At 53.7% G+C, this 12,945-nt stretch overlaps 6 protein-coding genes across 6 annotated transcripts; 3 read left to right on the top strand and 3 right to left on the bottom strand.

Annotated features, from left to right (window-relative positions):
- Positions 1–443: 443 nt before the first annotated feature.
- Z520_00575 (uncharacterized protein) lies at positions 444–2,015 on the bottom strand (the record flags this gene model as incomplete). Its single annotated transcript, XM_016771096.1, has 3 exons — positions 444–1,158; positions 1,203–1,671; positions 1,718–2,015. 3 exons carry the CDS (start codon positions 2,013–2,015, stop codon positions 444–446), a joined length of 1,482 nt encoding a protein of 493 aa, XP_016638006.1.
- A 1,589-nt stretch (positions 2,016–3,604) lies between these two features.
- Z520_00574 (uncharacterized protein) lies at positions 3,605–4,062 on the top strand (the record flags this gene model as incomplete). Its single annotated transcript, XM_016771095.1, has 2 exons — positions 3,605–3,725; positions 3,863–4,062. The coding sequence occupies 2 exons, from the start codon at positions 3,605–3,607 to the stop codon at positions 4,060–4,062; spliced, it is 321 nt and encodes a 106-aa protein (XP_016638005.1).
- Positions 4,063–4,503: 441 nt separating this feature from the next.
- Z520_00573 (uncharacterized protein) lies at positions 4,504–6,363 on the bottom strand (the record flags this gene model as incomplete). Its single annotated transcript, XM_016771094.1, has 1 exon — positions 4,504–6,363. One exon carries the CDS (start codon positions 6,361–6,363, stop codon positions 4,504–4,506), a length of 1,860 nt encoding a protein of 619 aa, XP_016638004.1.
- A 1,539-nt stretch (positions 6,364–7,902) lies between these two features.
- Positions 7,903–8,990, top strand: Z520_00572 (uncharacterized protein; the record flags this gene model as incomplete). The annotated part of the gene is made up of 3 exons (XM_016771093.1): positions 7,903–8,016; positions 8,097–8,355; positions 8,470–8,990. The coding sequence occupies 3 exons, from the start codon at positions 7,903–7,905 to the stop codon at positions 8,988–8,990; spliced, it is 894 nt and encodes a 297-aa protein (XP_016638003.1).
- A 420-nt stretch (positions 8,991–9,410) lies between these two features.
- Z520_00571 (uncharacterized protein) lies at positions 9,411–10,328 on the bottom strand (the record flags this gene model as incomplete). Its single annotated transcript, XM_016771092.1, has 1 exon — positions 9,411–10,328. One exon carries the CDS (start codon positions 10,326–10,328, stop codon positions 9,411–9,413), a length of 918 nt encoding a protein of 305 aa, XP_016638002.1.
- A 1,486-nt stretch (positions 10,329–11,814) lies between these two features.
- Z520_00570 (uncharacterized protein) lies at positions 11,815–12,777 on the top strand (the record flags this gene model as incomplete). Its single annotated transcript, XM_016771091.1, has 2 exons — positions 11,815–11,991; positions 12,178–12,777. 2 exons carry the CDS (start codon positions 11,815–11,817, stop codon positions 12,775–12,777), a joined length of 777 nt encoding a protein of 258 aa, XP_016638001.1.
- Positions 12,778–12,945: the final 168 nt, after the last annotated feature.

Genomic DNA, 12,945 nt, shown 5'->3' with positions numbered 1-12,945 from the left:
GGCATTGCGCAGACCTGACCTTGTCTTGCACAAGCACAGCAAGAACTATTATCACGAAAGCTGATTCTGCCTTACCCAGAATAAGTCGAACCACTCCATAGGGGCGGAAACCATGGTCTGCAGATGGTATCTATTGGTGCCTTACAGCCACCCAGCCACCGATATTGGCGTCCAGCGCCTCCAAGGAAGTCTCTTCCAGCCCGGTCGATGTATTTCATCCTCTGTAGGTAGGGCTGTGCTGAATGTCGCCGCCGGCTCTGCCGTTGCTGCCATCACTTTGTTGTCGTGAGCTCTGCCAGCCTGTGCACAATGGACAAGCAGTAAAAATTGGATACCAACACGTTACCATGTTGGCCGTAGAATGCTTGGGCATTGGACAGTCGGATCGGTGGTGTTCGTGTACTCACGCGGAGCATCCCCAGTGTCACGGTGCGTTCGTATTCTTAGCTTGTTCTCAGATATGGATCGGCGAGCGCCAGCCGACTGCATCCTTCGCTCCAGAACTGTTGACAACCTTGCGCTTGTCGATGTCTGAATGGAAGATACGCCTCCGCCAAGTGCAAAACCTTGTCCCAATGCTCTGCAGTCGTCGTTACTGGACTTCCACGAAGCTGTTCGACGTACCACAAGCGAAGAGGCGTCTCGCGGCTGACGAAACCACCGACCACAGTTGCCCAGAGCATCGTATTCGAAGACGTTTGCCAATACTCTCGCTTATCACACTCGTCAATCAACAGCATCAGCCTTCGTGAACCGTTGCGGTGGAAAGCGCCAATGACTGGCAAAGGCTCGAGGCATTCGACTAGAAAAACTATGATCGCGACCCGACATAGGTTGAACAAGAGATCCTCGCCACTTGGCAGTGACAGTGCTTGGTGCTGCAAAATGCGCCACGCCGCGACTAATTGCCCAAAATCTATACTAGAACCAGGGTCTGTCAGGACGGTGTCATAAGCGTCGAGTAAGGCGTCGACGTCCTCAATGATCGACAGAAGTCGTCGACCAAGGTGCCTATTCCTCAGGAACCGAAAACCGTGGCAGGAATTGGGCTTGTCAGGCTTGCGGCACTGGCGGAGAGCCTGGAGTACGGGGCTCGGAGGGAAGAAGAGAGGGAAAGCAGGTGCCCTCAGAACCGAAAGCGAATCAGCAATATCAATCCTGAGCTGTGAGCAAGTATAGAAGACACGGGGGATATTACGCACGTCATGATGATGCCGGCTAGAGAGTTGATGCCGACTTTGTGCAGTCCCCCTCTCTGTTTCACCAGGGACAACAAGGCCTGAAAGTGAGTAGGTTCCCATACTTTGCTGCCGTAATACTCGTAATCTCTCAACTGCTGAGAGTCTACCAGGGTTTGCGCTTGCATGTCGTTAGGAGGGCCGTGGATGGTCAGGATGGCGACTGCCAGAAGCATCGCATCCCCACATTGACTGTCTGGTCTGAGCATCGCCTCTCGAAGTTGTCTCAGGGTTTCGTGATAGAAATTGATGCGATGAAATTTTGCAGCAGGGTCCCGGGATCCAAAGAAATAGCAATAGGAAGACCCTGCGTAGGCGATTGCCGGCACCAGATATGGAGACTCAAGCGCATGTTTGACCGTGAAGGATCGCCATCTGTCGATGTCTTGTTTTCTGCTTGACAATGCAAAGGACGGCCATTGATCGATGATGGCTGTAAATCAGATCGGGACTCCGGACACAGGAGGCCACAAACATACCGGATTGAAACATCTTCTGCGCATGTACAGAGAGATTGTTCACAAAAAAGGCATCGAAGGGATCGAATAGGCTGCCACTGAGATCTGATCGAGGCGCTGGAGTTGTCAGAGCGGTAGAGCTGGCAGCAGGGGCAGGATGGCTCTGCGACCGTGGCAGTCTCTTCCTCTGTCCCCGTTGGTGTGCTACACTGGCAGCATGCTGATGTTGACGGCGCACTTGCTCTTTCTTCCTCCACTCTGAGGGCTTGCCAGAGCTATTGATGAAGGACGTTGTATGAGGATTTGCGTTGGCTGCCATTCGCAAGAGCCCCTACGAGGAACAAAGAAGAGTCCTTTGCAAGAGAGGAAGGTTCTTGCATTCGAGTAAGGCCTGGCGCACATCTGCTGCTAATAGCTATCCTTGGATTTGCCTTGCGGAAGCTATTGCAGGACGCCAGTACGCTGAATATGACGACTGCCACCAGATAGGCAGCGCAGAATCAAGCCCAGTTCCCCTAGGGCTTGAAACCGCCATGGCAGTGGTGCCAAGGTGGTGAGGTGTGTCCAGCTTGGAGTGAAGCCCGGACCTTTGTTTGGGACTTTCTTTTGAGCCCGCGTCTGCCAAGCAAATCAAGGCTGAAAAGTCTCAAGAAGTTTGCTATAACTGGCTCAGACGACTTCCAGGCGGAGCAGTAGAGCCTCCAGCTCCTGGTCACCTGGTGGGGGTACGGGCTCTTAGGGCCTTGGGAAGAGCTTGTCAATCGATTCGGTTAGTCGTCGCTAGTTCTTTCCCCAGAGAAGCTTCAAGTGGAGCATCTATAGAGCTGCCAAGAAAGTCGACTCCTCTGATTCCTTGTACCCGAAGGTGCGGGCGGTGTAAAGGCTCGTCGCCAATCTTTACAACTTACCTAGGAAATGCGATGTTTAAGCCTCATGCAATGGGAATCCTATGTGATTTGCGGCTGCCCATGATTAAACCAAGGGCTAAAATAACTACTGACTCACAGCTTCTCGTGTCTTGACTGGCCATGTTACTAGTCCTTATATATACCTAGGTATCTAGCCTGGGAGTGGTTGTTGTGTGAAAGAACGCCTTGTGCCTTTTTGCAGCGACCGAAGAGGCGAAAGTCCCTGTCCATATGGATCAAGTCTCCCTAGCGACCCTGAACATCCTCGTAGAATGGCGAGGCCGAATTGTGAGAACTACGCCGATTCCTAAAACCCCGTTCGGTTAACTCATGGTTCTTAATCACCATCCATTCCATCTTGTCACTCCCAAAGTCCATCCACCTCGCCGCCTAACCCTCGTCAGTTTTGGAGTGCACGCTTGGTATAAGCCAATAGGATACCTAAGTCCGTTACAAAGAGCCCTAGATAAGGCTGGAGGGGACGACGTGGTATCAGGATTGTCGATGTCGAGCAGCTGTGATAACTCCTCAAGTGGGCACTGGCGGAGAGCGAGGCAAAAGCGGCGGGAGGAACAGTCCAGGAGGGGCACTTCCGGGCGCCCACCAATGACGATTCTTCCGATTCTCCTTTGGCGATCTTCGCTCTTTCCAAATGGACTATTCGGCGATGATAGCCGTGACTGGTGACTGGCACTGACTGGCACTGACTGCCACTTGTAATAAATGACGGCAGGTCACGTTCTTGCTGATTGTCCTTTCACTACGTCATTATGGCGACCAGTACGTTGCAAACTCGGCAAGACTTCAATTGGCAAAGCAGAGGGAAGTCTTTCCCCGAGCACCTCTCACTAAAGCTTCATTGAACATCTCTCCATCTACACTTGCTGTGAATTCCACGCTTTTCCGTCCCCCAACGAACCGTTTCAGACTGACTCCAGGTCGGCTCGAGATCTCTTTGCACGCCCATCCGTTGCTCCCAGAACCAGATTTCCCTCCCAAAATGTCATACCTCACTCGGTCATCAGCTTCCCTGCGGACTGCTGCAAGAGCGGTCTCATTTAGGTCAATTGCAGCCATTCACACCTCGTCAGTACGTCTGGCATTGAGTGAAGACCATGCTCGTATGTGTTGCAAACGCATCCCACCCTCGACCAAGACCACTCCTCAACCCGGCTGAAGCCAGACCGAACCTCCCTTGAACCCCCCCTACATAAAATGAAAACTGTGCTTGCTAACCTCAGGATGCGACAACAAACAGACAACGAAGGCCGAGCTGCCGACATCGAACGCCACAAGTCCGACAGCGTCGAGAAAGCCAAAACTGGTCGAGGAGAATGGAAGCCCGAGCTGGCCTCTCAAAGCGAACAAGCTACCCGTGGTGACAAACATAACCTGACAATGGAGCAAATGCAAAAGATGACCAAGGAGAAGGCTGAGCAGGACGGCAAGCAAAAGTAAGAGGTGGATGGCCTGCCCTAATGACCGAGATTTACGAATTCAAATTCGACATTTTGCAGGAGAGGAGGAAAGGGTTGTCAATTGCTTGTGCCCCCAGGGGGCCCAACCTCTGAAAAGCGAGGATGAATCTTGGAGAGGAAAGAGCAGTCCACATCATCCAGATCCAACAGACGAGCGCACTGGCGTCCATAATTTTGTACATAACGGCTTTAGCACTGTCGAGGACTGAAAGTCGCTTGACCTACTTTGACACTGAATCTCGAGCTTCTTCCGTTGCGTCTTTAGAGATCAAAGGGCGCAGTGACCCATGATGAGCCACTCTCGTAATGTCCAAAAATCAAAAGCGCTCATCATTATATGGCATCCCATTTATCTATCCAGCGTTGAGCCAGGAGCAAAAGATCTACTCCCAACATAACTCCCCTGTCATCCCAAAGGTCATCAGAGCATATACCGAAATCCCGAACTCTCACCTCTAATCTTGATGGCTCCGCCGATCAAAGTCTCTTGAGCATCATCCCCGTCTCGCTGACCTAGAGGCCCTGCCTCGCCATCTTCGTCCTCTTTGCTCACCATTTCATACTCGCCGCCCAGTCCAGGCTGCTGCTTTTCTCCAAAACCATTCCGCCTGTTCTCGCGCTGCAGGACCAGTCTCAACACACCGGCCAAGCCGGCAACTCCCACAGCCATGAACCCGGCACACACGGCCATGCCTTGGACGTACAAGGGGCCCTGGGTACGCGGGAACAGATGAACGCCGATCAGCGGACCGCACTGGCCTATGATGTTCAGAATGGTCAGACCCGTGCCCTTGCCCGTCGCGGTGGCTTGGTTGTTCAGCGTCCACGTGATGATGAGCGTGACGGATGAAAATAGACCCATCGCGGCCCCGTAGACGCCGACGTAGCGGATCGTGATACTCCCAGCCTCGCCCAGGGACTCGTGCAAGTATCCCGCAATGGCCATCCCGGCGTATGATACGGCGCTGAGTAGAGCAACACCCATGAGGAACAGGGATCTCGAGTCGGGCACTTTGTCGCTGTACCGGCCCACCATGAGCACGAAGAAGAAGGCGAAAAGGTACGGTGGAGCTGCCAGGGCCTGGGAGGCTAGAGGGGAGAAGGACATGCTGTTTATAATGGTGGGGAGGAAGACCGGGAGTGAGCTGAACGAGACGTTTACGCTGAGGAACATGAGGGCGGTCAGGTACGATTTCGGATCGAGGATCGTGGCGAGGATTTCTTTGACGTTGAGCCGTTGGGCCAGCGAGGACGCTGCACTGGAGGAGGCGTGCGAAGGCTCACGCGAATGAGAAGAACCATGGCTGCTTTCTTCGGCTCCAAGTCTCATGACGGCAACTTTCCTCTCCCGGGCCGTCAAATACCGCGCCTTGGACGGCGAATCCGGGATCCAATACCAGGCGACGACGGCCGTGATGATGGACGGGAACCCTTCGACCAGAAACAGTGCCCTCCAGGGAGCGATGGGCCCATTCTGGCTCAGCTTGACAATCACCCATGCTAGTGACCCCGCGAAGCTCGTCGCCAGTGGTGCGGCCGAGATCTGCAGTCCAACTCTATAGGCCAGCTCGGAGCGCTTGTAGAAGTACGTCATGTAGAAAGGCACGCCGGGCCCAAAAGCGGCTTCGGTGATACCCAAGATGGCACGGAGGATGAGCAGCTGGCCGAAGGAGGTGGCTAGGCTTTGTAGACTGGCAACGAGGCCCCACGAGAGCACACACAGAGGTATGTAAATATGGGCGGGAAGGATGCGGTACAGCAGGATCATCCACTCAAAGCCAATGTAGGTAATGTAGAAAGCCGTGAGGAGCCAATCGTACTGCGCCGACGAGAGGGCGAGGTCCGTTTCCAGCCCCGCGATTCGAGCGTTGCCAATGTTGGAGCGGTCGAGGAAGCTCAACAGGTAGAGAAAACCCAAGAAGACGACCAGCCTGCGGTCCAGTTTGCGCACCACTGCGGCTTCTTCTTCGTCCGTGTAGTCTTTTGAGTGTGTTGCGGTCCTACGAAGGCGTCGCTTGACATATCCTTCGTTGCCCTCGTCCTCCCTGGCATCGCTGTCGCTTTCTGAGAATTCATCTTCTATCCCCGCTGTGTTTTCCGCCTCTGGAGGAGCGTGGTGCAGTTTCCGCAGCTCGACGCCCTCTGACTCGATTTCGCGAGACGTGCGGGTCTGCGCAATGGGCGTGTCGTCGCTGACGAAGTCTGGGGTGGGAATGGTAGAGGCTGGGGTATTTCTTGAGCTCGAGGGGCGCTCGTTGGGTCTGGGCATCGACGAGGACATGGCTGCGGCCACGCACCGAGCCCGGGCACTGTTATTGTAGAGGCTCGGTTGGGTGCTCGAGAATCTCCATCGATATTGAACAAGCTGAACAAGCTGAAAAAGATCGGATCAGGCCTCCTGGTCTGTCACTCCAGGGCGCCTGGACCGGGGCATGTCGGCTTGTTGGTCAATGGGATGGGCAGCCCGTTGTTAGACAACCGATTTGTCGGCAGCGAGCTGGGAGTTTGTAGAGGTTTGTAAGGGTGGCAGGGATCGGTGAGGGGAGGCATCGCCGGCCATCTGCCGGAGCTTTGGAGGAGCCAAGCGAGGGCATTCCTTCTGCAGAGAAGCCTGCTCCTTGTTCCGCCAGCCTTGCGAGGCTCTTCCTATCGTGCCTGTGTAGGTATCTACCTGGATATTCTTGTGCGGAGCCTTGCTCTTGAGCCAGATGTGCGTCACGATGAATTCAGTCCCCTACAGGGTGTATATGAGGCTACTGGGGATACATTTCTGGCTGTCCGAGTGTCTGGATCCCACCCAGGGCTAAGCAGGAGCGATCAATGGGCTGAATACCGAGTACAACCTTTTGAATAGAAGCAAGTTGTTTCGTCACGAGACCATTTCGTAGTGTAGGAACAAAGTCCTCGGTACGGCTACCTACGCATCAAAAGGAGAAACGCACTGGATCCTCGTCCAAAAGCCCAACTGCTACAAGGGACTGACTCTGCTGAATCTCGGAGCAAATTGTCGGCCGGGGCGCCTTTTCTCCACATTTTCGACATGATCTTGTAAGGAGATGAACAGGGACTCAAAATGTGCCAATCCCATCATCAACCAGCTTCCCCATGGCCATAACACACTTGTGCTTGTCTTGCTGCTGCAGGAGTGAGGACTACTGCTCACATTCTTCGGCGGCCGACAGTTTGATGTTCTGCTCTCTCCTGGTTTCAGCTCCTGTTCCAGCACCGGCTGCGCACTCCCTTCGCGGGCAAGCCTCGCACTTACACTTCGACACCACCACCCAGGCGAATGTCACCCTCGCGCCTAGGTAGCCAAGTCGGTTATCGAAGCAGATGACTGATGCTAAGAATGGGGTGCAATATGCCATCATGGTCGTCCACTGGATTGCTCCGTCCAGGGGAAACTCGTATGTGTCGCGCAGCCAATTTCCGGAACCGATGAAACACGGGGTGTGAAGCGGAGGCTGAGCAAAGTCAACCGCCTCAACTACGAGGTACTAGTCTACCACTACTACAACCATGTACCTCGTACTAATGAGTCCGTTCTTTTACATAGTATTCAGCTTTTGCTCCGCCTCGCTGAAGACTGAAGGTTTCTCTCCTTCCTTACACTCATTTGGTACCTAGGTAGTTTCTTCTCGCACCACCTCCAGCTGGCCTGTTGTTTGGGATTTCTTTGATCAATTCCTCGTCGCTCACTACTTGACTCGAAATCACTTTCGTGCTCACCACAGTCACTCTCTTTACGGCATTTTACCAGCATTTGTCGAATCCGCCTCAAAATTTGCGAGAGAAAACCAGAGTGAAACCAAAAAGCAACATGCCTTCGTTTGCCGCTTCTCTCTTCGCCGCCGGCCTGGCGACTTTGGCCCACGCATACACCGCGCCAGGTGCACAAACTTGGGGTCCTTTGCTCACCCCAGATACGACAGACGTATGTCTTTGTGATCGGTTTCTAAAAAGAACCTTGTTGTCTGGCTTGGAAAAAATCCCCTGACAGGATATCTATTGCAGGCTGTTACTCAAGGCAAAGAATTCACCGTGACCTGGGATCCTGAAGACCACCCGACCGACGGCGTCACGGTCAGTCTCGTGCTCTGCCACGGACCCAGCACCAACTGCGTGCTCTCAGACACGGCCATCGCGTCAGGGATCCCCGCGGCACAAAAGTCCTTCGACTGGCAGGTCCCTTGCGACTTGGCCCCTGGCACTGCAAGCACTGACACCGGCTATGGAATGTTGATCATTGTCGACGGCACCGGAGAGTTCCAATGTAAGAAAAGAAAAGAAAAAAGAACACCCCTCAAGCCCTTCGCATTCAATGTCTTGTCAAATTATTTCCCACGCGAACATAAAGTGATCTGACCTCGTTTTTGTTTGAACGCAGATTCGACCCAATTCTCCGTCCTCGAGAACCAGAGCTGCTCCAGCTCCAGCTCCAGTTCCAGCTCCTCTGGTTCCGGCTCATCGTCTCCGATTGTTTCCATCTCCGCCTCCGCCACCAGCAGCGGCAGCGGCAGCGGCACCTCCATCATCATAGGCCCTCCGGCGTACCAGACCGGCTCCTCGTACACGTGGGGCGCGTCAGGCAACTCGACGCGGGCCACCACCGCAACGGGCACCAGCTGGGCCAGCGGCGCCTCCGCGACCGCCACCTCCGTGGTGACCAGCTACAGCAGCGGCTACTACAGCAGTCTCCCAGGGACAACCGTCATCGGCAGTGCAAGCACCCTGACCACCGAGGCCGCCGGCTCCGGCACGACGACTGCCGCCGCGCAGAGCTCGGGAGCCGCCTCCGCCCCGGCCGCCAGCGCATCCACCTTCGCCGGCGGTGCCGCACCGGGTCAGGTCGGCTACAGCGCCGCGGGTCTGGTCATTGCCGGTGCTGTTGCTGTGCTCGCGCTGTAAAGTGAGAAAGAGAAGGGGCCATCGGATGGATTGGGTGTTGGGACCACTAGGGCGATCTCTGAAATGGGTGTAATTTCTGTGTGGCATGAGTGGGTATGAATCCATTGTTGTTTAATCGTGCAAAATAAAAATGTCCTCCCACTCACTTGGTCTAAGACATGTTTAACACAGTCCCATGATTGAGAACCAACAACTCGGTCAACTATGCATGTTTTTTGGCTCGTTAGACCAGCTAATGAGCCACGTTCTCATGACTATCGTGAAGCTACCAAAATTCTGTTGTACTTTCCAGCGCAGATTCCCTCATATTTCGTAAAGTGGTCATAATTTTTTTGTTAGATTCGCTCCGTCAAGCCTTTGCCCCCTATATTATTCCAATTCATCATCGATCTTTGATCTCAAAAAACATCCTGCCTATGGTCACTCGCGGTAGGCAGGTGGCGGATCTCGCATGTCCACGTCATCATCTCTATACCGTGCTGAAAAAGAACTCGACTTCCCTCTGCCAGACTTTTCGTTACTTGAGGGGCGGAACCTGCCGGGTGTCTCCGCATCGAGTTCTGCATACCCTTGTGGAGGTGGAGGTGTAGGATTATGTGCCGGTGTGACGTTAATCTGAGGCTGTGAGTAACTGTGCTGAAGACCGTGGTCTCCGCTGATGGGCTGGTAATGTTGCGGCCGTTGCTGCGTAGGCATCGAGTTCTCTCGCATACGGTCGTATTCTTTACGACCTCCTTCGTAGTACTCTCTTGCTTCTCCCGGTCGAGGCATCTCCGGCGGATACATATCATGCTGAATCTTGCCTGTCTTCAGGTCGATGTGCACCCCTGGTGGGGGATACATCGTGGCGGGACGCTGGAGGGGCGGAGGGACGAAGTTGCTATTTGCATTGTTTGGAGGAGGAGGGCTGCCTGGCCACTGAGATTGAGGCTGAGAAGGTCGCTGCTGTTGCGATGGTGGTCCCTGCGGCCATGTGCCATGACTCTGTGGGGGTCCTTGTTGAGGCGGCGGTCCTTGTTGCTGTTGAGGGTGCCACATTGGCACACTTGCGGCTGCCATGGGCATCATCGGTGGTCGATTCTGCGGAGGTGGTGCGCTGTATGGTCGCGGCGGACCGCCAGGCTGCTGGGGTGGGCGGAGTTGTTGTTGCTGGGGTGGGCGCGACGGACGGTTCGGACTCGGGTCATCGTGGTGATGGGGTCGGTGATGATCTTCACGAGAATGGCGCCGGCGTCTTCTTCGTTTCTCACGCTCTCTTTCTTCCTCTTTACCATCGTTGTGCATCTCCTTGAGGATATACCCAGCTGCCACCAGCTCGAGACCTCCTAAAATGACCATGCTGCCTGCCTGCCTCGCGATATGTTTACGGTGGTTTTGTTCTTGGGGGAGGACCGGACGGCTGTGAGAAGGTCGACGAGATCAGACGACGAAGGTGGTGACTGAAGAAGAATGGGTGAGTGGCAGCGGGGATAGTGGTGGCTTGGAAGAAGTGAAAACAGACGAGGTAGGTACGCCTTGCTCAGTGGGCTGGCTGGGGTGGCTGTGTTCTAGACTTATATTCCTCGTATTCGCCGTCGCCGTCTCTCAGCTGCGGCTGACCTGAGCCAGTGATCTAATTATTCTCTCTGGTCACGTGTATTTTCTGTGGAGCTGCCTCCCGCTCCCTGCCACCTTCGTGCATGAGGCAACTTCCGAACTTTTGCTTGTCTGCCTCCATGCAGAGTATTCTGTCCCAAGTTGGCCGCAGGACTGCAGATGACGATTGACAAGGAGGCTAATCTGCATAAGTGGAAAGCTAGAATATCTCGCGCCTTGCATGACGACCAGAATCATCGACACCCAGCTTGCCAGTACCACGATCCCCTGCCGCAGACTTCGATACAAACAGCGAAGATCTTGACGCAGCCTTTTATGTAGGTTTCCGCTCTTGGGCCGGGATGAGGATCTGATGAGGCTACGGATGGTGATCGACCAGGCTGATCGGAAGGTTATCCCAGCCATGCCATCGGATAGATGGATCAGAACAGTCTCAGAGGCGCTCAGAATGTTGCTTCTTCTTCAGACCGTGCTGGGGGTCACCCGGCGGGCAACCTGGGATCGCTTGACCATGACTCCAAACGAATACATTGTCTCTAGCCCAACCCTACCTAGGTATCCAACAAGGCTGTAGATTTAGAGGCGCCATCGCAGCGATCGTCTTCGGGTCGGCTTCGAGCACTATCGGGTTTCGTTCATACTCGAACATAGACAACTATCGGGAAGATGACAAGGTGGAGTCTGAGACCAAGGCACTGCAGTCAGCGAGAGAAATCTTGGCATACACTGTCACGTGCCAGCCTCACTGACCTCCAGACACCGATTTGCTTGCGATCCACCAACAGCGCCAATGTGCCTACCATCATTTGTTTCTTCCTTGCCCTGAAATGATTGTGATTTAGTCGCCGAGAGCGAGGACAGTCTGTCCTGCGGACCATCATTCGCTGAGCTTTCTCAAGAGCCGTTACCATGGTGAGCCATAAGACTTTTCCTCTACTGCCATCAACTTGCTAATCTTCGATCAAGGCTGCCACTACCGCCCACCCCTTCGAGCGACAGGTCGCCGACATCCAGATATCGAAATCGTACGTTCCCCTCCAATCGATCACGCCTTCTCTCTACAGGATGTATTTATGACAAAATGGGAATCTCTCTGAAACCACTTGAAGAGGCTGCAAATATTTTGCTTTCTGAAAAATTGCCGAGTTTTGATATAAGCACGCGCAGGGTACGCTGGAATGATATTGGCTGACCACAGTCATTTTGCAGTGATGTCAACAACTTAATCATGGACTACCTGATTACTGAAGGCTACCCATCAGCAGCGGAAAAGTTTGCGGCCGAAGCCAACATTCAGCCCAAGACCGATTTCAGTTGTATTCAAGAGAGGGTTCAGATTCGGGAATCAATACATCGCGGAGATCTGCAAGCAGCCATCGAGCTCATAAATGAGCTCAACCCAGAAGTGAGTCTTGTCCTGACACTCCTCCCTCCATTTTTCATGATTAGATTTGTTTTCATGCACCACTCATAGCCCTCGGGCAGAGATGAGAGCAAAAACACCTTCAGTCCTCAGTATGATTCGATAGACATAGTCCCACGACCTTCTCACACAGCCGCATGTGTCTTCATTCTGACCCACTGAAAATAGTTGCTGGATACCGATAAAAAGCTGCACTTCTCCCTTCTCCGGCTTCAACTTGTCGAGTTAATCCGCCAGAGTTTCACGTCCTCAGACCCTAGCCTGGTGGGCAAAGCGATAGAATTTGCTCAAAACAACCTTGCGCCCTACGCTCCCTTGGAAGCACAATTTAAAACGGACCTCGAAAGGGCTATGGCTCTTCTGATCGTTCCTAAAGAATCCTGGACTCAGGCAGCAGCATCGGGATCCTCTGGCCCCGCGACTTCACAGATCCAGACCGATTTCGGCGCTCTTGCAGAGCTAGTTGATCCTTCATTAAGACAAAAGGTTGCCAAGGACGTCAATGAAGCAATCCTGCAGTCGCAAGATCAAAGGAGAGAAGCCAACATTCGATATCTCGTAAGAGCTCGGGCGTGGGCGGAACAACTCGCTCGAGAGAAGAAAATCGACCTTCCAGAAAACCTTACATTGGGTCTTGATGATGAAGGGCCTTCTGGTCGTAGCCAGAACGGCCACAATGGCGACACCGAGATGACAGAAAACGGGTCCGAAGATAACGCTGCAGGTGGCGATGCTGATCTTGCCCGATACACTAACATACCCTCTTGAACATTGCTCCCCACGGTATAGCGAGAGCTATATCAGACACCTCAGAAGAATTTCAAGAAGGGATCGATCTCAGCTGCGCCATGAGAAATGATGACATTAAGCGCTTCGTGCAACGGAAAAGATCAAGGTCGTGCCGTTGATTCAGGAAAGTCCAAAGCGCTGCCGGCT

The sequence above is a fragment of the Fonsecaea multimorphosa genome, assembly GCF_000836435.1.
Source record: "Fonsecaea multimorphosa CBS 102226 unplaced genomic scaffold supercont1.1, whole genome shotgun sequence".
In the NCBI taxonomy this organism is placed as follows: domain Eukaryota; kingdom Fungi; phylum Ascomycota; class Eurotiomycetes; order Chaetothyriales; family Herpotrichiellaceae; genus Fonsecaea; species Fonsecaea multimorphosa.
Note: the sequence above shows the minus strand (reverse complement) of the source record. Positions and strands in the feature narration are given on the sequence as shown.